The sequence below is a fragment of the Mesoplodon densirostris genome, chromosome 7 (assembly GCF_025265405.1).
Source record: "Mesoplodon densirostris isolate mMesDen1 chromosome 7, mMesDen1 primary haplotype, whole genome shotgun sequence".
Classification (NCBI taxonomy): Eukaryota; Metazoa; Chordata; class Mammalia; order Artiodactyla; family Ziphiidae; genus Mesoplodon; species Mesoplodon densirostris.
In genome coordinates, this window is record NC_082667.1 from 17,249,924 (window position 1) to 17,271,693 (window position 21,770).

The 21,770-nt window shown below is 40.1% G+C and overlaps 1 protein-coding gene across 1 annotated transcript in view; it reads right to left on the reverse strand.

The window, feature by feature from the left end:
• Nucleotides 1-21,770, reverse strand: part of HSD17B12 (hydroxysteroid 17-beta dehydrogenase 12) — a 169,452-nt gene that overhangs the window by 109,868 nt on the left and 37,814 nt on the right. The window contains exon 2 of the mRNA XM_060104367.1: nt 3,009-3,055. Within this exon, the coding sequence (XP_059960350.1) occupies nt 3,009-3,055 (47 nt within the window). The remainder of the gene's footprint in view (nt 1-3,008; nt 3,056-21,770) is intronic.

Here is a 21,770-nt window from a genome sequence, read left to right on the forward strand (position 1 = left end):
TGAAATCCCTATCAAATCACCAGTGGCATTTTTTACAGAACTAGAACAAAAAATCATAAATTCTGTATGGAGACATAAAAGACCCCAAATAGCCAAAGCAGTCTTGAGGGAAAAAAGCAGAGCTGGAGGAATCAGACTCCCTGACTTCAGACTATACTACAAAACTACAGTAATCAAGACAATATGGTACTGGCACAAAAACAGAAATATAGATCAATGGAACAGGACAGAAAGCCCAGAGACAAAAAGTGGAGAAAAGACAGTCTCTTCAATAAGTGGGAAAACTGGACAGCTACATGTAAAAGAATGAAATTAGAACACTGCCTAACACCATACATAAAAATAAACCCAAAATGGATAAAAGACCTAAATGTAAGACTGGACATTATAAAACTCTTAGAGGAAAACACAGGAAGAACACTCTGACATAAATTACAGCAAGATCTTTTTTGATCCACCTCCTAGAGTAATGGAAATAAAAACAAAAATAAACAAATGGGACCTAATGAAACTTAAAAGCTTTTGCAAAGCAAAGGAAACTACAAACACGATGAAAAGACAACCCTCAGAATGGGAGGAAATGTTTGCAAATGAATCAACATACAAAGAATTAATCTCCAAAATATACAAAGAGCTCATGCAGTTCAATATTACAAAAACAAACAACCCAATCCAAAAATGGGCAGAAGACCTAAATAGACATTTCTCCAAAGAAGACATATAGATGGCCAAGAAGCACATGAAAAGCTGCTCAACGTCACTAATTATTAGAGAAATGCAAATCAAAACTACAATGAGGTATCACCTCACACCAGTTAGAATGGGCATCATTAGAAAATCTACAAACAACAAATGCTGGAGAGGGTGTGGAGAAAAGGGAACCCTCTTGCACTGTTGGTGGGAATGTACACTGATACAGCCACTATGGAGAACAGTATGAAGGTTCCTTAAAAAACTAAAAATAGAATTACCATATGATCCAGCAATCCCACTACTGGGCATATACCCAGAGAAAACCATAATTCAAAAAGACACATGCACCCCAATGTTCACTGCAGCACTATTTACAATAGCCAGGTCATGGAAGCAACCTAAATGCCCATCGACAGATGAAAGGATAAAGAAGATGTGGTACATATATACAATGGAATATTACTCAGCCATAAAAAGGAAAGAAATTGGGTCATTTGTAGAGACATGGATGGGTCTAGAGACTGTCATACAGAGTGCAGTAAGTCAGAAAGAGAAAAACAAATATCGTATATTAACGCATATTATGTGGAACCCAGAAAAATGGTACAGATGAATGGGTTTGCAGGGCAGAAATAGAGACACAGATGTAGAGAACAAACGTATGCACACCAAGGGCGGGAAGTGGTGGGGGTGGGGGTGGTGGTGTGATGAATTGGGCGATTGGGATTGACATGTATACACTGATGTGGATAAAATTGATCACTAATAAGAACCTGCTGTATAAAAAAGTAAATTAAATAAAATTCAAAATTTCAGAAAATTACCATTTTTAAACCACCCTAGTAACAACTAATTTAGGCAAAAAACAGCAACACATGCTGCGTGGAAGATTGTTGGGAAATGAAATATCCATACAGTCTCAAAGTATCATCCCACAGATTCTTTATTAATTACAAAGGGGAAAAGGTACTTTTATAATGGAAAATTATGGTAGACAACGTCTTAATAAATGATTTATTTTAACATAATCAATAAAGGAACAAATGGACTTCTTGTGGCTCCTGATAAGATAAACTCAAAAGAATACAGTATCACCTGTGTAGCATTCCTGCTAAAAAATGTTTAACTTGAATCTAATCATGAGGAAACAATCAGACAAATCCATATTGAGAAATCTACAAAACAACTGGCCTAGGTTTTTTTTAAAATGCCACTGTTATAAAAGAAAAAAGAGAAAGAAAGGAGGGGCTAGGGAACTCTCCTAGTCAAGAAATATGACATTAAGAAGCAATGCATAATCCTTAAATGGATTTTGGAACAAAAAAAGAAGCTCTATGAAACACATTAATGGGACATTTGGGAAACTTGTATATGGACTGTATATTGTATAATAGTATTGTGTCAAGTTAAACTTACTATGTGTGGCCAGTGTACTGTGGTTACAACGGTGAATATTCTAGTTCTCAGAAGCTTCAAGCTGAAATATTTAGGAGTGAACTGTTACAATGTCTGTAACTCCCAAATAGTCCAGCCAAATTATAATTATAAGTTAAATGTAGCAAAATGTTAACAGCTGGCGAATCCTTGTGAAAGGTGTATGGGTGTTCATTGTATACTCTTCCTAAAACTTTTCTGTGGCTTTTATACTCAAAATAAGAAGCTCAGAAAACAAAGGATTTTTTTTAAAACCCTTTTTAAAGGACAAATGAGAGATTCAATGGATCTGTCAGGACCTTCATCACAATCGGGCAATATCAGAGGCTATTGGTGCCTCTGTGGAACTGGAAGGCAGGGAAGCTCTCCTTCACAGGAGAGCTTTGTACAGTGGTCTTCAAACTATCATGGTTTCCCTTCCTTCAATTACATTACAGAGAACTTGAATCTTTTGCCTGTGTCTGTCAATATCTGTCCATCCATCACAGTCCTTCTTGTGAAAATGACGCCATGGACTTGTTTGGAGATGTAACCACTCTCTAATAATCTGTCTACCTTTTGGAAAATAATCCAAAACAATTAACTTTAAAAACTGAGAACTGTCTATAGTTACACAATATAAAATAAAATTACACTAAAATTTTCACAACTCCAACTTCCCAGGATAAAAAGTTTGACACATATTTTGCACAAAAATTTGTTTTAAAGTGTGTTTAAGCAAACACAGCATTTCTAACAAGATCGAAACAAAGTACATCTATTATATAGTGTAACACTATATTTGTGCTTTTAACTTCAAAAATCAAAACTACTATAAGAGATCATTCTATATCTGTTCTTATATTCTTATACCAAAAAGAGAAGTCTTGAAAATTACCTACCTCTTCTGCATATGATTTTCCAATTCCATCAGTACTACCTGTGACAACTGAGAAAAGAAAAAAGTAACAGTTTAGTTTAAGAATTACAATGCAGAACTGATCACAATTAGGAACCACCAATTAGACCTGTGTAATACAGGTGACCCTTGAACAACATGGGTTTGAACTGCAAGGGTCCACCTATATGCGGAGATTTTTTCCAATAAATACATACTACAGTACTACACAATCCAAGGTTGGTTGAATCCACAGATGCAAAACCTGGGATGTAAGATCCAGATACTGAGAGCCAAATGTAAAGTTATACTTGAATTTCCAACTGTATGGAGGGTCCGTGCCCCTAACCCCCCCATGCTGTTCAAGGGTCAACTGTACTTGATGTAAAAGATGGAGCAATTACCAGTGGCTCAAATTTAGGGATGAATACCCATGACAATGGCTAAAATTTAAAAGACTGCAATACCAAGTGTTGACAAGGATGTGGAGCAACTAGAACTCTCATACATTGCTGGTGGTGCTGTAAATTGACAGTCATTTTGGAAAAATGATTTTACATTATGTCCAGAAATAAATGTGTGCCTATCTATGACTTAACAATTTCCAAGAGGTAATAGGCATCATGTTACCAAAACAATGTCCATGGTAGCTTTATTTACGTATAGTTGGTAAACATGCCCAAATAATAAACTACAAGAGAATAAGTAAATTAAGATATATTAACACAGTACGCAATGAGAAGCCCGTGCACTGCAAAGAGTAGTCCCCCCTCACCGCAACTAGAGAAAGCCCACGCACAGCAACAAAGACCCAACACAGCCAAAAATAAATAAAATAAAATTAATTTTAAAAAGAGCTTAGGGCCTCCCTGGTGGCGCAAGTGGTTGGGAGTCCGCCTGCCGATGCAGGGGATACGGGTTCGTGCCCCGGTCTGGGAGGATCCCATATGCCGCGGGGCGGCTGGGCCCGTGAGCCATGGCCGCTGAGCCTGCGCGTCCGGAGCCTGTGCTCCGCAACGGGGGAGGCCACGACAGTGAGAGGCCCGCATACCGCAAAAAAAAAAAAAAAAAAAAAAAGAGCTTAAAAAAACAGATATATTCACACAATACTAAATAGCAATTATGAAAAAAAGAACTACCAATACACTCAAAACAAGAACACATCTCCCAGACATTATGTTGAGTGAAAAAAGCCTGAGATAAAAGTGTACAAGCTGTTATGATTCCATTTATGCAATTTCAAAAAGGGCAAAACTAATCTATAAAGATAGAAGTGATAATATTGGCTACCCCGAGTAATGGGGTAGATGACAGGGAAGAGGCATTAAGGGAACCTTCAGGATGTAGGAAATATTCTATATCTTGTTGTGTATGTGTGTATGCAAAAATTCATGTAGCTGTACAATTAAGTACACACTGTATCTGTTATACCTTAATAGACTTTTTTTTTAACTATAGGTAGTAGAAATTGAATAACATCTATTTCTTCTAAGGGAGAGTATATTTCTCTTAAAAGCTCTAAAACCTTATGTAGCATAAACATTTGAAAATGATAATGGGTCAGGCTACACCATGGTATCTTACCTCTACAATACCGGAATAATGTTTGTTACAAATTCATAGCATGGTTTTGAATAGCATCCCAAAAGGTTAGGGATGTCCCCCAAACTTCTCTATGGAGTTTTCCCAAACCATGTATAAATTACGGAAACAAGTTATGGTGTAAAGTAGGATTTTCTTGTATTTGTCCTAAAACCACTTCTTTGAAATTACATGATGGTCCCTACTTTTATTATGCAGAAATATGGCAAACATATCTAAATTCTTCCTAGCCATATCTTTCATAATCTAATAGATTATGAAATAATAGAATGTTATGAAATCATATCTATCTAGATCTACTTATCTATCTGTCTCCATCTCTCTTTTTCTCCCCCCCCATCTCCTCCTCTTATTCTTCCTCTCCCTCCCTGCTCACCCCACCCCCTGTCATTTGTTGAAGACATTAGGTCATACATTTATACTTAACCAGCCTGTCATTGGCTGATTGCATCCTCCTGATGTCATTTAACATGTTCTTCCATCCCCTAAAAGTTAGTTGTACATGATCAAGTTCAGGTTTGATTTTTTGGGTAAGAATACTTCATAAGTGATATTGCATATTTCCATCAGGAGGCACATGTTTGCTAACCTTACTTTTTGTCATATTAGCAGCCATTGATGATCACCGCTGAGACACATTATTTCATTAGAGATTGCAAAATGGTGATATTTGAATTCTATCATCCCATCTTCATTTAGTAGCTGGAATAGTTCCATAGAGAAATGACTCCTCATCAGTTATCTGATTACAAATGATAACAGAGTTTGCACAGGAACACAAGATAAATGTTTTGATTTTTTTCCTCCTTTACCAGTTTTCAAAGTAAATTGGTTCTCTGGCATCTCCCAAAGGTAACTCATGTATTTTTATGATTGTGGTTTTGTTTACAAGAAACATTACTAAGTCATGGATTTAAACATTCATAGCAGAACCCATCTATATGAAATTAAGTATCAAATGAGAGTTCCTCCAACCTCATGATCAATTCAGTTGCATATTTCTGTAACTTTTCATCTCCTGAGTATTTTGGAAGTACGGGGACCCAAGTTTTATACTGTATTCCTGTTACTGATGCACTAATGTGTCACACATGAAGTATAAACATTTTCTGTTTCCAATTCTCTCCTTTTCCTTCTGTGATAAATTTTTCTGCTCTCTCCAAGATCCCCAGAACCTCACCTCCTCGCCTCTTCCTTCAAAGGCTTGTTCAAACTCCACCAACTAATTCCACTGTTCAGATAACTTCAAACAAAAGAAACCTCTCTCTCCCCTAAGCTCCCTTAGCCCTTTACATGCACTTCTCTTACAGCACTTACCACTCTCTACTTTGAATTGCATTTTCTTACGTGTACACGTCTTAATTCTTCTACCAGATTCCAGGCTCCTTGCTATGTGATGTGCACAAGGTAGGTGCTCAGTAGACATTTGCTGAATGCATGAATGATGCTCACGTTTACTTGGTCTTACAAACTACAAAACACACGAGACTTGGACGATTTCCCTGAGAACCTGGTTTCTCAAAGATCTTCACTTTACAAGTACAGTACCTTATATTCTCCTAATCTGTCTGCCACTCAATCTGTCCATTCACAGAGCCTTTGGTACCTAGATTATTCTGTTTATTCTCTACAACTGTGGAGCAAGCAAATCCTATATGTGATTACAGCACTGAATCAGTGGCAACATCAGATTTTCTCAGATTGTGTGCTTTAAAATCCCTCAATCAGAAACGCTCAATAATTAAACTACAATAAAGTCACTCCAAATAATGCATCTAGAATTTTGGGCTGGAATATACATATTTCAGAAGAACACAGATGACTCTGGTGTGTGTGTGTGTGTGTGTGTGCATGTGTGTGTGTTTGTGTGTATTTAAAATTGCCAACCCCAGGCTGAGCTAAAGCAGCATACCACACTTTAAAAATAGTCCTGGAGGACTTCCCTGCTGGTGCAGTGGTTAAGAATCCGCCTGCCAATGCAGGGGACATGGGTTCGAGCCCTGGTCCGGGAAGATCCCACATGCCATGGAGAAACTAAGCCCGTGCACCACAACTACTGAGCCTGAGCTCTAGAGCCCGCGTGCCACAACCACTGAAGCCCGCACGCCTAGAGCCCGTTTTCCACAACAAGAGAAGCCACAGCAATGAGAAGCCTGCGCATCGCAACGAAGAGTAGCCCCCACTCGCCGCAACTAGAGAAAGCCCGCGCACAGCAACAAAGACCCAACACAGCCAAAAATAAATAAAAATAAAATAAATTAAAAAAAAAAACAATCCTGGATAGCTCAGAATATGCCAGGACTAGAGATTATAAAATTTGCCTAAGGGATATCAAACCTTCCTTTTCCAGATTCTCCAGTTTTTGGAGTTTGTAATGGGTACTGTTAGAGCACCAACCACATCCTCCCTTCCAGCACAGAGGTCTTCAGGCAATCCTCTTGCCAGGAGTGTTATCTGCTGTCAGCTCACAAGTGAACATCTCCCAGGAACTGCCCTCAGCCAAAGGGAGCTAGCTGCCTTGCCCAAGGTTATAGCTCCTCCCCTGGGCAGTACATGTCTAATGACTGGTCCACACAAAGATCCAGCTCCCTTAAGCATTAGTTAAGCATCTCTGAAGCACCATCCCAGGTTCAGAGCTTCCCATGGGATCAGGTGACTCCTGCATCACAGTTTGACTTCTCCCTCTGCCCTACTCGGCTTCCTTTGCTTCCTCACAGGTGCTCTTCCTGAGAGCATCCCCCAAAACACATACACACATCTCACTGTCCAAGTTTATTTCCTGATGAACTACTGACAGCCTACAGTCAAGCTCCTTCTTTTTTCAAGTGATTTTATTTATGTCGAATACATAACTTAGTCCAAAAAAGATAATAGTTACAAATTTTTAGGCCAAAAATACCAGGACTTTACCTCTATCCTTCTGCACCTTCCTATTCCATCCCCAGAAGCAACCATTTTCATTGCTTTTAATTGTTTTTCCTTATCTTTACATGTTCTAAATCCTATGTTACACTGTAATTTCCTGATTCATCAATATATTACTTGACTCTTCAGGTCTGATGAGAACTTTTACTCCCTTTATATTTTCCTCATCCTTCCAATGAAGTTATATTACAAGATTCTGTCACTTGTCAGTGTTTACCTGATTGTAATACTGCAACTCAATTCTGATATTAACCACCCAGAGTTAGTACAGATCCCACAGGTGAAAGACATGGTCCCCAGCAAAACTGCCCACAATGCAGGCACCAGCCACAAGTTCAGGGGTCCCTAGGCCACCAACACTTGTGACTGCTTGGCTACAAAGTTCACGGTTCCCATAACTCCTCAGGTTCAATAATTCACTAGAATGACACACAGACCTCGGGATAACTTACAGTTCATGATTACAGCTTTATAATAAAGGATACAAATCAGGACCAACCAAATGAATAAGCCACTTAGGGCAAGGGCAAGGGCGGTCCCAAATGCAGAGCTTCCATGCCCTCTCTGAATCAGGGCAGGTCATCCCCCCACCCTCACCCAGCACATCAATGTGTTCACCCACTAGGAAGAATCTACATCAAGTTTCAGGGTCCAGAGTTTTCACTGGGTTTCATTACAACGGCATGGCCGACTGAATCACTGGTCACAGGACTGAACTCAATCTCCAAACCACCCCCCTTCCCTCCCCAGAGGTTGGAAGGTTGAGTTGGTATCACAAGGCTCAAAGCTCCAATCTTCTAATCACATGGTTGGTGTTTCTGGCAGGACCAGCCCCCATCCTGAAGCTCAGTACAGTCCCACTGATTTCATTAGTATAAACTATCAGAGCCCACCATAAATAATAAAGACACTCTTATCACTTAGGAAATTCCAAGGATCTAGATGCTCCCTCCCAGGAACAAAGGTCATTCAAATTCTTTATTATACAACAATTACTGTGGCTAGAAAAATATATTATCCACTAGTGAACCAAACAGTATAGTAGAATTACATTCTCTTTCCTAATCAACGATTTTGTTCTCATGGAATTAAAATTGCCTTTTTATTGCATTTGCGTAGTTTTCTTTTTAAATTTTCCCCCAGTCTCTAACAGCCTCTCGATATAATTTTCCACATAATCAACCCCATCAATTTGTTCCATTACTTTTTTTTTTCCCCCTTAAAGATCGCCTTCACAGAGCACTCCAGCTTTCATCCTACTCCAGCCTGGAATACTCTGTGGCACAGCTATTGTTCTAGAACATAATCTTGGGAATTCCCTTAGACTGTCTCTCCTGGGTTGAAGCTCTTCTTTTCTAGATCTTGTTCTATTCCCTCATTATGCAGCACATCTAGCTTCCCAAGAAAGGATGCATGAAGATACATTTTGTAAACATTTAAAAAGTAAATTTTAGATTTTAAAATAAGTTTTAGACTTACCAAAAAAAAAAGTGAAGATAATACAGAGTATTCCCTATACTCCAAGCCAGTTTATCCTATTACTAACATCTTACATTAGTATGGTAAATTTGTCACAATTAATGAACCAATTATGATACATTATTATTAACTAAAGTTCATATTTTTTCAGACTGTCTTGTTACTGAGTGTCCTTCCCTTGTAGGATGCCATCCAGAATATCATATTAAATTTGGTTATCACGTCTCTTTGTGTGACAGTTTGAAGCAAATTTTTTTTACATTTTTATATCTTTAAAAATAAAGTCTGTAAGGCCAACTGGCCCGAGGCAGGGGAACGCAATCAGATTCACAGGTTGCATCAGACGGAAACTCTCCAGACCACCCAGTTCCAGAAACTGACCTGGAGACATTCCGGACCACCCAGTTCCAGGAACTGACCTGGGGGCTTTCCACCCGGTTCCCGCCTTTCAAGGGGCGGGACTAGCGGTCCCAAGACTGATGCAACCGGCACCAGATATCGCCACGATACCCGAAGAGACCACCAAATAAGGAATACCCTGCGCCCTCCCAGATTCACCACACCCCTTTCCCTTCTTCCCCTATACAATCTTGCCCAACCCTCGCCCGGGTGCGACTTCTCTGGCCCCTTTCTCACGGACCAGTGAACCTCGCCCGGGAGCGCCCCCTAATAAAGCTCACTTGAAGCTTTCCTCTGTCTCGCGATGCCGTTTCTTAAGATCCGACCTTACAAAGTCTATTTCTAACTTCACACATAACAGTTTAACTAGTGTGGACGAAGAATGTCGCCTGCCATATCAGTAAACAACGGATGTTGAGGCCATCAAGCCATAGCCACCCCCAAGTGCGCACCCTGAGAGGGTTCAGGATGGAGAGGAACAGAATACTGGCCTTTTAGGGTGCACATCAAAGCAATGACTTCAATAAACGCAGTCTCTTGCATCTTCCCATACATGGAAGACTGCTAAATTCATTAACTCAAGAAGTCTGGTTTTCTTTAATTAACAGCAATCTTTTGATTACTTGGTTTTGTTGCGAAAACTCCTATGTAACCCGGCTCCTCCCTTTCCTCCCTCAGTGCTATTTGAGAGGCTGTCTCCTGGGCTTAAGTCCTCAGTATGTCCACCTAATAAAACATAATTTTCAACTTTTAGGTTGTGCATTTTTTTAAGTCGACACTAGGTATGGAATTCTAAACAGATCATTTTTAACAAAAATTAAAAACAACTCTCCACTGCACCAGTATTGTTTAAAAAGAATGTTTCACCATTCTGATTTCAGACAATTTGCAAATGAACTTTTTGGTCACTGGGGCTTTTAGGATTGTTACTTAATCTTTAGGACTCTGTCATGGTAACAGAGCTTGGGCTGGGTGCTTTTCCATTCATCGGTGCTAGGCACTGATGGGCCTGAAAATCCATGATCTTCAATTCTGGCAATTTTCTTATGTATTAATTCTTTGATAATTTCTTCACATTCTTCTCTAGAATTTCCATTAATCAGAGTTCAGACATAAGAGTTTCTCTATTAATCTTACTTTTCTTCTTGTTTACTTTCCTGGAAATTTCTTCAACTTTTATTTTCCAAATGTTCTACTGACTTTTTGAACTTAGGTTGCCAATTTTTTAATTTTTTTTTTTTTTTTTTTTTTTTGTGGTACGCGGGCCTCTCACTGTCGCGGCCTCTCCCGTTGTGGAGCACAGGCTCCAGACGCGCAGGCTCAGCGGCCATGGCTCACGGGCCCAGCCGCTCCGCGGCACGTGGGATCCTCCCAGACCGGGGCACGAACCCGTGTCCCCCGCATCAGCAGGCGGACTCTCAACCACTGCGCCACCAGGGAAGCCCCCAATTTTTTAATTTTGAAGAGCTCTTCTGTATTCTGATTGCTCTTTCTCTTTTTAAAGCAGCAGTTATTCTTATTATAAATCCATTATCTTCTCTTATCTCTGAGGACATTAATTAGACTTTGTTTACATATTTATACTTTCTTCTACTCTTTTATTCTGTTTCCTCTAAGTTCCTTTTGATTGTTTTGGTCTCTCTCATCTTGGAGGCAATAACATGACAATTAGTGTACATGGGTGGGATGACTATACTGTGACCCCCACTATAGGGTAATCGATGGGCAAACCAGCTTTTTGATTAGGGAATCCACAAGTCAGTATCTGCATTTTCCCTAGGACCCTTCAGTATCTCTTAAGCATTTCCCAAATTCCAGTCTTCTGGCTGCTGGGTAGTTGGGCAGCTATTAGTCTGTAGACTTTTCACCTAACCCCTGTTCTCAGTCTCGTATCTCACCTCTGCCCTCTTCTGTGCCCAATTTTCTGGAGTCTCAAGCACATCTGGTTCAGTGCCCTTCCCTATCCCTGTCTTTTGAGGTACCTGATACTTGTAATTCCTGTGCTTTTCTGGGGTGCAGAGCAAACTTGCTTGCTTCCCAATGGTGGACCATCCATGAGCACTCAGGTGTCGGCTCAGTGAGGTAAGTTATCACTCTTCCAACTTCATTTGCTGTGACTGGGGATGAGGGATTTCAGAAGTTCCCTAGTTTCATCAAAATGGTGCTTTCTGTTCCTTATTCTAATTATTAGAGAGGATTTCCAAGAGATAAAAGGCTAGAAATACTGTTGCTTGGCTATTTTAAAACTGCAAGTCCCCCAAGGTCCCTCTTAAACATTTTAAAGTAGACTGAGTTGAGAATAAATACTAAATACACTTCTCAAAAGATTTAGCTTTATGCTCCCAACAAGAACATTTTTTCCTATCATCTGCTATTAACTATCAAATTTAAATCAAATTAACACTTTTTAGAAACTATTATGTGTATGACTACAGAGAATACAATGATGTATAAGACCCACTGTAGTTATTAGGTGTTCCATAAATCACCCATTTCACAGTTAAGACTTCAAATATTAAACAGAAATAATATGACTTTAAATTGTATAAATATTAAAAAATTTTAAATTGTATAAATATTAAAAATTTAGCCTCTGATCTTTTTAGATAGATAAAAATATCACTTTTCCATATTCTGATAATTCTCAAAACCAAAAACAGAACTGTATAGTTACACATAAGTCAGATACTGCCTCACATGTATGTTTTTTTCCTGAGAAAATAGAAAAGTATAAAAATTATTTTTATGGGCACAAAGAAACAAAAAATAAAACTGGAAACCAAGAGCCTTCTTTACTCATCTCTGTAAGCACCACTGCAGTTCTATAATAATCAGAGTCATGTACAATGGCCAGGCAACGGGGGATCAAGTATCATTTCCCCATCAAAGGAAATGACAAATTCTTTAGTTCTCTAAGTCATATGATAGGTAATATCTTTGAAATAATGTACAGACACAACCAAGTCATCTGTCAAACTTTACTCACTCATAAAAGTTTTACTTGATGCCAAAAAATAATAATAATAAATTTGTTTATTTAAGACAGGGAGGATGGGGACAAGGATTATCCTGCCTTTTCTTTTAAAGATATATTCTTTGCTTTAAAGCTACATACCTTCCAACAGTAGTAGCAGAGACAGCAGCTCATAGTGGGATAGAAAAAAAATCCTTGGGTCTTCCCTGGTGGCACAGTGGTTAAGAATCCGCCTGCCAATGCAGGGGACACGGGTTCGAGCCCTGGTCCGGGAAGATCCCACATACAGCGGAGCAACTAAGCCCGTGCGTCACAACTACTGAGCCTGTGCTCTAGAGCCCACGAGCCACAACTACTGAAGCTAATTAAAGCATACCTTAAATCAAAAGTCTTTTGGCAGTTGTTCTGTGGCATTGGGGAAATACAGGGAAGAGGTTACTATTTTTTACTCTTCTTACTGTTGGTATTTTTTTAACCGTGTGCTTGAATTGCCTTTCCAAAAACAGAAGTCCTTTCCTACCAGCAATAGAAAGATGGTGTAAACTGATCCAGCAGGTTCTTCATCTATTCCAGTTTCCCAAAAATCAGTGTAACACTGCTTAAGTCAGTGTTTCCTAAGGTCACCTAATACATTCTTAAAACTGATTTTTAAAAAATTAAATTGAATAGAAATCTTAATTACTGGACTACTATTTACTTAACTACTTGATTATTGTAAAAGACTACCAGTTTCAATAAATATAAATAGATTAGTGTAAAATATGTATGTAAAAAAACATTAACATTTTAAAATATTCATCAATGCAGTACCTAAGATTATTTCTTGATAGGTCTTTTGAGAAACACGACCTAAGCACTATCACCCTGATATACCTACCACCTTGCAATGAAAACCAAATGAAACAAAGACCAGCTTCCAAATCATCCGAATTAGAAATACTGCTTGTTTTTTGCATTTTCTTAAGATGAAAAAATTAAGCACTCATAGCCACACTGAAAGATGATGCAATGTGCAAAAACAATCCTGGGGACCCATCCTTCTTATGTTATATACACACATGGGCCAGAGCCTGCTGTCTTCCTCAGTACCCATCCTTCCCTTCCTTCTTTGCAGCAATCATGGCCTGGAATACAACCTCCCTAGCAGCTAGGTGTGGCCATGGGATTAAATCTTGAAAATAAGGTGCAGTGTTGTGAGGGACTTTGAGAAAGGCTGCTTAAAGGAGTGACTCAGCAGGGAGAGTCACTTTCTGCCCATCGTCTAGCCAATTCAAAAAAAGATGGCTGTAGCTCCAGCAGTCTTGAACCAGGAAGTAACCTTGAGGGTAGAAGCCATGGGCTAAGATGAAGGAACATACTTGTAGAAATCAAGGTTTTTCATGACTCCATGAAATTTCTATGCCAGGTTTTTTTTTCAACCAATCAGTTATTTTTTTATTAACTGCTTACCACAGAGAATCAAACATACACAAAAAGTGGGAATTCCCTGGCAGTCCAGTGGTTAGGACTCCGAGCTTCCACTGCAGGGGGCACAGGTTTGATCCCTGGTTGGGAAACTAAGATCCTGCATGCTGTGAAGAGTAGCCAAAAAAAACCCAACATACACAAAAAGTCTGTCTGGTCTTCTTTAAACTGGGTGAAAAATAAATAAACTTCTATATTGTTAAAGTGACTATTACAGGGCCAGAAAAGCAAGAGTAAGCTGTCAGTAAATTGTTAAAACAAAATATTTAATATTGATAAAATAAATTTTCACATCTTGAGGTATGGGGAAGCCATTCTGGCTTATATACGAGTTAACTTGAATTTTATTTTAACTGAAACAGCCTGTTTGTGGCCTATCAAATATACACTGTACATCTGCTTTAATTATTAAAGAAAAGGGCGCACTGATGAGAAGTAAAGAATGTCCACGTTAAAAATAAAGATTAACTGTCTCCCTTCCTGGGATGCCAATGCTGGTACTCCTCTGATGATAAGACTCCCTTCGCCAAGGCCATACTGACTCACTGTGTACATGCTGGTCGTTTTTTTGGAAACCTTGAAGAAATGTATCCCTGAGTTGTTTAATGTTCTTCCAACAAGATATAAAACCGTACTGAAAACCAGGCTTCTCAGGAGCAGTTTCTCAAGAGTTATCTGAAGGCTGTTTTCCCAGCTATAGTCCTCAATTCAGTTCAAATAAAACTCTTTTTCTAGTCTCATTATTGATTGTTTATTGATTATTTTCATCGACAGTATTCACATCATTTTAAGACTATTTGCTCAAGGTACTTCATTGATATTATCCAGTTAATTCTCACAACAGCTCTCACCCTAGTCTAAGCTATCATCCCAACACACAAGGACTTGTGCAATGACCCTTTTCAGTTCCTTCCCACTTGATTCATGCAATACACAGCTAAAAATTATCTTTCTCAAACACCATTTTTATGATCTCACTCTTCTGTCAAAAGGCAACAATATTTCCCTATGGCTAATTATATAAAACCTGGAACACAAATCTAGTCACGTCTCCCCATTGCCACCACCTGGGGCTACCAGCATTCATCTCCCGCAAGAACTACTGCAACAGCCTTCTAACTACTTCACCTGCTCCCTTTTAATTAATTAATTTATTTATTTATTTTTCTTTTTGGCTGCATTGGGTCTTTGTTGCTGCGCGCGGGCTTTTCTCTAGCTGTGGTGAGCGGGAGGCTACTCTTCATTGCGGCGTGTGGGCTTCTCATTGGGTGGCTTCTCTTGTTGCAGAGCACGGGCTCTAGGCATGCAAGCTTCAGTAGTTGTGGCACTTGGGCTCAGTAGCTGTGGCTCGTGGGCTCTAGAGCGCAGGCTCAGTAGTTGTGGTGCACGAGCTTAGTGGCTCCGTGGCATGTGGGATCTTCCCCGACCAGGGCTCGAACCTGTGTCCCCTGCATTGGCAGGCAGATTCTTAACCACTGCGACATCAGGGAAGCCCCTTGCTCCCCTTCTTATTCCTCTCCAACTCACTCTCGGCACTGCAGCCAAAGTGATCACTCCATTGCGCAGATCTGACATCACTTCCCTGACAAAAATCTGTCAGTCATTTCCCACTGCCCTTATTCTTTACAAGGTCTTCCATGAGCTGACCTCACCTCCCATCACTTTCCCCCTACCACCCACTGCCCTAGTCATGCTGAATTTTTTCCAGTTCCTACAAGGTAACATGCTCTCTTTTCACCAGTGTTGTTCCCTCTACTCCCAGTTTCACATCCCCGGCTTTCTCTCTCCCATCCTTGACATCTTCACTTGAACATCTCCTTTCCCTTAAGCTTTCCTTGGCCTCTAGACTAGCAGGCTCTCATAGCTCACTGGCCCCATGGCACTCTGTACCTCCCCTGCATGACATTCATCATATAGGTTTCCATAAGGGTCTGGGTCACCACAGTCTAAGTGCTAGCGTGGTGCCTGGCAAAAAGCAGATGATGAATGAGGTTTTGTGAGATGAGTGAATGAATAAAAGGAGATTATGAATGGAAAACTAGCCTCTTGGGACACTCCCCACTGCTTTACCCACTTTTTTAGAAATAACACCCAATCACCTACTGTACACAACCCCACCTACTCTTCAGCCCTTCTCAACATCAAGAATCAGCGATCTAAACTAAAATTTAAGAAATTTCAGAGAGAAGTTTAACTTAGTTTATGATGAATCTACAGACACACATTTTCAAAGGACAGTTCTCTGTTCTTGTCATTAAGACTGGCTTCTTCAATTAACACTCGGTGTTCTCAGATTCCATTTTGCCATGGAGCAAGTGGATAACTTAAGGTAGTTTTCAACAATACACAGAAAAATGCTACAGGTATTGCCCACGCATAACCCAGTGGCCTCAGGTACTACCCACAACCCTATGGGTTGTGAGAGTAATTTATGACAGCCAGGGCCAGAACTGAGGTAGAGGAAGGAGAGAAGGGAGGAGGGAAAAAGGAGATTCAAAACGGCTTATGTTTTCATATATAAATATAACACCAGAAACCAAATTTGCAAGCCTTTGAGAAGATGGAAACTGACAACTATAAAGAATATCCCAACTTGGCATCCAGAAGTGTCTAGCTTGTTACAGATTATATAAAATACTGGCAACTGACCAGGGCTCAGCTTCCAGATTTTATAAAGTCAACAAAAATGCTTCTGTTTCTGTAGGTTAAAAATATTCTACTCTTTTTGTCCTCAACTTGCTAGGAACAGATATTTTTAGTAAGAACCCAATCAACCTTATCAAAATCAAACATCAAAAATAGACGAGAGGAACACTGGAAGCAAACATGCTATTTTTAGCTCTTCTGTCTATTCTCTGCCACTACCCACCAAATTCTGACTGCAGAGCCCATGCATAAGAGCTTAAGTTATTCCAAGCAGGTTCCTTCTCCTGACCCCTCCCTCCCCACCCCTCCCCCAACAGCTGAATGCTGAAAACACTCGATTGATTAAAGATTAATACTGCCGCAAACCACGACAGCTGCCGTTCCTCTGAGTGCTTTTGTGGGGTGGGGAGAATAGAAAATGACAGAGAGCTTGCATCAGTATTCCTCTTGGGGATCTATTACATGGAAAGAAAATTGCTATTTCAATCCCCTTTTGTTGCTAAAAATAGCAGTCTCAATTGATTCAGGCAAACAGGGAACAGGCTTAGCCAGGCTGAATTTAGAAACCACTGAAGTCCTAACAGCAAATGCTAAAGTAGTCTAACACATGCCAGCTCATATTTAACAAAGAACAAAGAGAGGCATGCAGCCTGCAAGTTAATAAAACAGCAGCAACTTCCTGCATTTTTATTAAAAAGAAGCAGTGAAAGTGATGCAAAATAAAGACAACTATAACTTGTTCTCATCATATTTTTTAAAAGAATTTTTATAGGAAAAATAATCAGATTATGCATCAACCTTGATATTGTGGGCATTTCCCACAACCTCACGGTTTGGGAAAATACACACCTCTTCTCAAGTACAGTATACTACTATGGAAAGAAAAGGGTCAGTTTACAAACATGCTATCCCGGTACTGCATAGGCCCCTCTCCCACTACGTCCTCTTGGGTTTCCTACTGAACAGCTCTCTCTCTCTTAACCTTCCCTCCTTTTCCCTTGACCCAACCAAATGGGGCAGACAGGTATAATTTGCCACTCAAAAACTAACAAACAAAACCAAAACAGAACAAGACAACATTCAAAGCACCCAGAGGTTCAGAACAGAGAAAAGGAAGAAACTGCAAAAAGCAGGATCCACTTAAGGGAGCTAACCCCCTGGGCCCACTTCCAGGCAAGGCCAAGTAATAACATTCTGGCGGCACCAAAACCCCAAGATATCTTCTGCCTGATTCTTTCACTTTACTTGGTTAACTGAAAACCTTGGCAGACAATGATTCATTTCAGTGAATGCCACATCCTCTTTAAAATGCAAACCCTTGCACAAGAATTCAAAGGTTATCAATCCTTCTGCCTCTGCGTGATTTAGTGGATTCAAACTGCTTTGTGGCTTCCTTTGGGAATACCCAAAATGTGAGGGTAACACACAAGGGGCCTCCTGAGAGTAGGAATTCTGACTGGGAACAAAGGGGTTACTACTTCTGGATCACAGGCCTAGTAAGACCCCACAGAGGAAAGCCTTTAGGCTTTTTCCATTTAAGTACAAAGGGAGTATGTGAAGTGGTTAAGAATATGGGTGCTAAAATCAGACCAGCAAGGTTCCAAGTCCAGGTTCAAATGCAAACTCTGCCAATTATCAGAAGCTACTTAACCTCTACTGTCTCAGTTTCTTTATCTATAAAGTGAAGACAACACCATCTGTCCCACAGAGTTACTGTAAAGACTCAATAAAATAATGTTAATAATAGTACTCACCATACTGGATTGTTTGAGAATCAAACAGCATAATGTATACAATGTACTTAGCATGGAACTTATCATATTATAAATTCTCAACAAATATTAGCAATAGATGAGGAATATTAAAAGTGGAAGGGGTACAGAAAGGAAAATTAAGAAGCCACTAAAAGTACATCAAAAGTATATGCAATGAAAGAAAAAAATAGGTAGGTTGGACCTCATCAAAACTAAATTTGGGGCTTCCCTGGTGGCACAGTGGTTGAGAGTCCGCCTGCCGATGCAGGGGACACGGGTTCGTGCCTTGGTCTGGGAAGATCCCACATGCTGCGAAGCGGCTGGGCCCGTGAGCCATGGCCGCTGGGCCTGTGCGTCCGGAGCCTGTGCTCCACAACGGGGGAGGCCACAGCAGTGAGAGGCCCGCGTACAGCCAAAAAAAAAAAAAAAAAAAAAAAAACTAAATTTGTTTGTACATCAAAGGACAATATCAAGAGAGTGAAAAGACAAACCAAAGAATGGGAGAAAATATTTGCAAATCATATATCTAATAAGGGACCAATACCCAAAATATATAAAGAATTCCTACAACTCAACAACAAAAAGACAACCCAATATTAAAATGGGCAAGACCTGCATAGATATTTATCCAAAAAAGATATACAAGTGACTAACAAGCACATGAAAAAATGTTCAACATCATTAGGAAAACACAAGTGAAAACAACAATGACAAACTAGTTTGGCCATAATTTTTAAAAAAAGAAAATGGAAAATAGCAAGTGTTGGTCAGGATGTACAGAAAGTGGAGTCCTTGGGGACTTCCCTGGTGGTGCAGTGATTAAGAATCCGCCTGCCAATGCAGGGGACACAGGTTCGATCCCTGGTCAGGGAAGATCCCACATATTGCGGAGCAACTCAGCCCATGTGCCACAACTACTGAGCCTACACTCTAGAGCCCAAGAGCCACAACTACTGAGCCTGAAAGCCACAACTACTGAAGCTCGCATGCCTAGAGCCCGTGCTCCGCAACAACAGAAGCCACAACAATGAGAAGCCCGCGTACCACAATGAAGAGTAGCCCCCGCTCTCCACAGCTAGAGAAAGCCCGCGCGCAGCAACAAACACCCAACACAGCCAGAAAGAAAAGAAAGAGAGAGAGAGAGAGAAAGAAAGAAAGAAAGAAAGAAAGAGATCTAGCAGTAATTTTCTCTGGGTGATAGTGAAATTATGCAATTAAAAAAAAAAGAAAGAAAGTGGAGTCCTTGTATATTGCTGGTAGGAAAGCAAGATGGTACAGGCATTGGGGAAAAACCGTTTAGTGGCTCCTCAAAAAGATAAACACGGATTTACCATGTGACCCATTAATTCCATTCCTAGGTATATACTCAAAAGAATTGAAAACCTCATTCAAACAGAAACTTGTACATTAACAGCCCAAAAGTTGAAACAACCCAAATGTCCATCGACTGATGAATGGATAAACAAAATGTGGCATACCCGTACAATGGAACATTACTCAGCCATAAAAAGGAATGAAGTACTGGCACATGTTACAATGTGGATGAACCTTAGGTATAAACACTCTAAGTGAAAGAAGTCGGATACAAAAGATCACACACTGTATGATCCCATTTACATGAAACATCCAGCATAGTAAATCCACAGAGAAGAAAGATTAGTGGTTGCCAGGAGCTGGGGAAAGAGGGATAAAGAGTGACTGCTTACTTGGTATGGTGTTTCCTTTTAGGGTGAGAAAAATATGTTGGCACTAGATAGAAGTAATGGTTGCACAACACTGTGAATGTCCTAAATTCCATTGAACTGTGTACTTTAAAATGGTTAATGGTTAATTTTCTGTTATGAGAATTTTGCCTCAATTTTTTAGTCTTTTTTAAAAAAAGTTAGTAAAGATTAGCTTTTCACCAAGGGCTAGACCACAAAAAGAAAAGAAATCGCTATTTCTCTTGCCGTATGGTCCCTTGAATTCAGGAAGTAAGACTTCGATTAACACATCATTCAATTTATACAACAGAATGCAGAGGAACCTACATTTGGATTGCTCCCATGGGTAGAACAGCCCTTTTACATGTATCTAAATTTATGGAGGACCTACTCTGTGCCAAACACAGTAGCAAGCACTTTACAGATATTTTAATTGTCCCAACACTCAATTAGTAGCTACCCCAGCAACTATGCGAGGGTTATAGATAATAAGATCTTATTACAGTATCTAATTTTTATTTTTTGGGCCACACCACGCAGCTTGCGGGATCTTAGTTCCCCAATCAGAGACTGAACCCGGGCCCCAGCAGTGAAAGCACCGAGTCCCAACCACTGAAGTGCCAGGGAATTCCCAATATCTAATTTTATAAATAAAGAAACCATCTCAGAAAGGTTAAGTGACTTGCCAATGGTCACATCATCCTAAATCTGATCCCCAGAACATGAACCCACTACACAATAGAACACTGACCTATAAACTTGAAAGTGCCTAAAACAGTCACATTTAGCAAGGATGCATGGTGCATATATAAATACTCCAAAGAGTTCCTTGCTCATTAATCTGATGATGCAGAATCCAACTTTATTTTCCATTATTCCTTAACCAGCCTCAACCCCAGCCAATTTGTCTGGTGTTTCCTAAATATAACATGCCAAGGAACGGGTCCCATGTTGTGCTCAATACTGAGAAGGATGTTTCTCTTTACTCTCTACCCCCTTTAGCCACCTTCCAGTAATCTGAACCTCTAAGCTTTACAGACAACAACAGTCATTAAGTCCAGCTGACTTAATCACATCCTAGCCTCTAGAATGTCAAAGCCTGACTAGTCTATTATTCAAGCTAAATACTGTTCACAAGTTCCAAATAACTGGAAGCAAAGAAACAGAACTGAAGTTCTCTTTTTATCTAGTTCTAATCCTAATGGTTAATTAGATCATGAGGGACCCTGGTGGCGCAGTGGTTAAGAATCCGCCTGCCAATGCAGGGGACATGGGTTTGAGCCGTGGTCCGGGAAGATCCCACATACCACGGAGCAACTAAGCCCGTGCGCCACAACTACTGAACCTGCGTTCCAGAGCCCGCGAGCCACAACTACTGAGCCTGTGTGCCACAACTACTGAAGCCCACGCGCCCAGAGCCCGTGCCCTGCAACAAGAGAAGCCACTGCAATAAGAAGCCCACGCACCACAAGGAAGAGTAGCCCCCGCTCATGGCAACTAGAGAAAGCCAACGCGCAGCAACGAAGACCCAACGCTGCCAAAAATATAAACAAATTTAAAAAAAATAAAAAATTAGATCATGAAATAAGGCAAGGAAGGGAATTCCCTGGCAGTCCAATGGTTAGGACTCTGAGCTTTCCCTGTGGCCGGCCCGGGTTCAATCCCTGGTCAGGGAACTAACATCCCACAAGCCACACAGTGCAGCCAAAGAAATAAGGCAAAGAAAAAGAATGAGTTGATGGCATAGTTACAAGATTCTTATCTCTGACATGTTACGTAATCCTGGCTCCATTTTCTTCTTCACGTGGAGTAGGTAACAT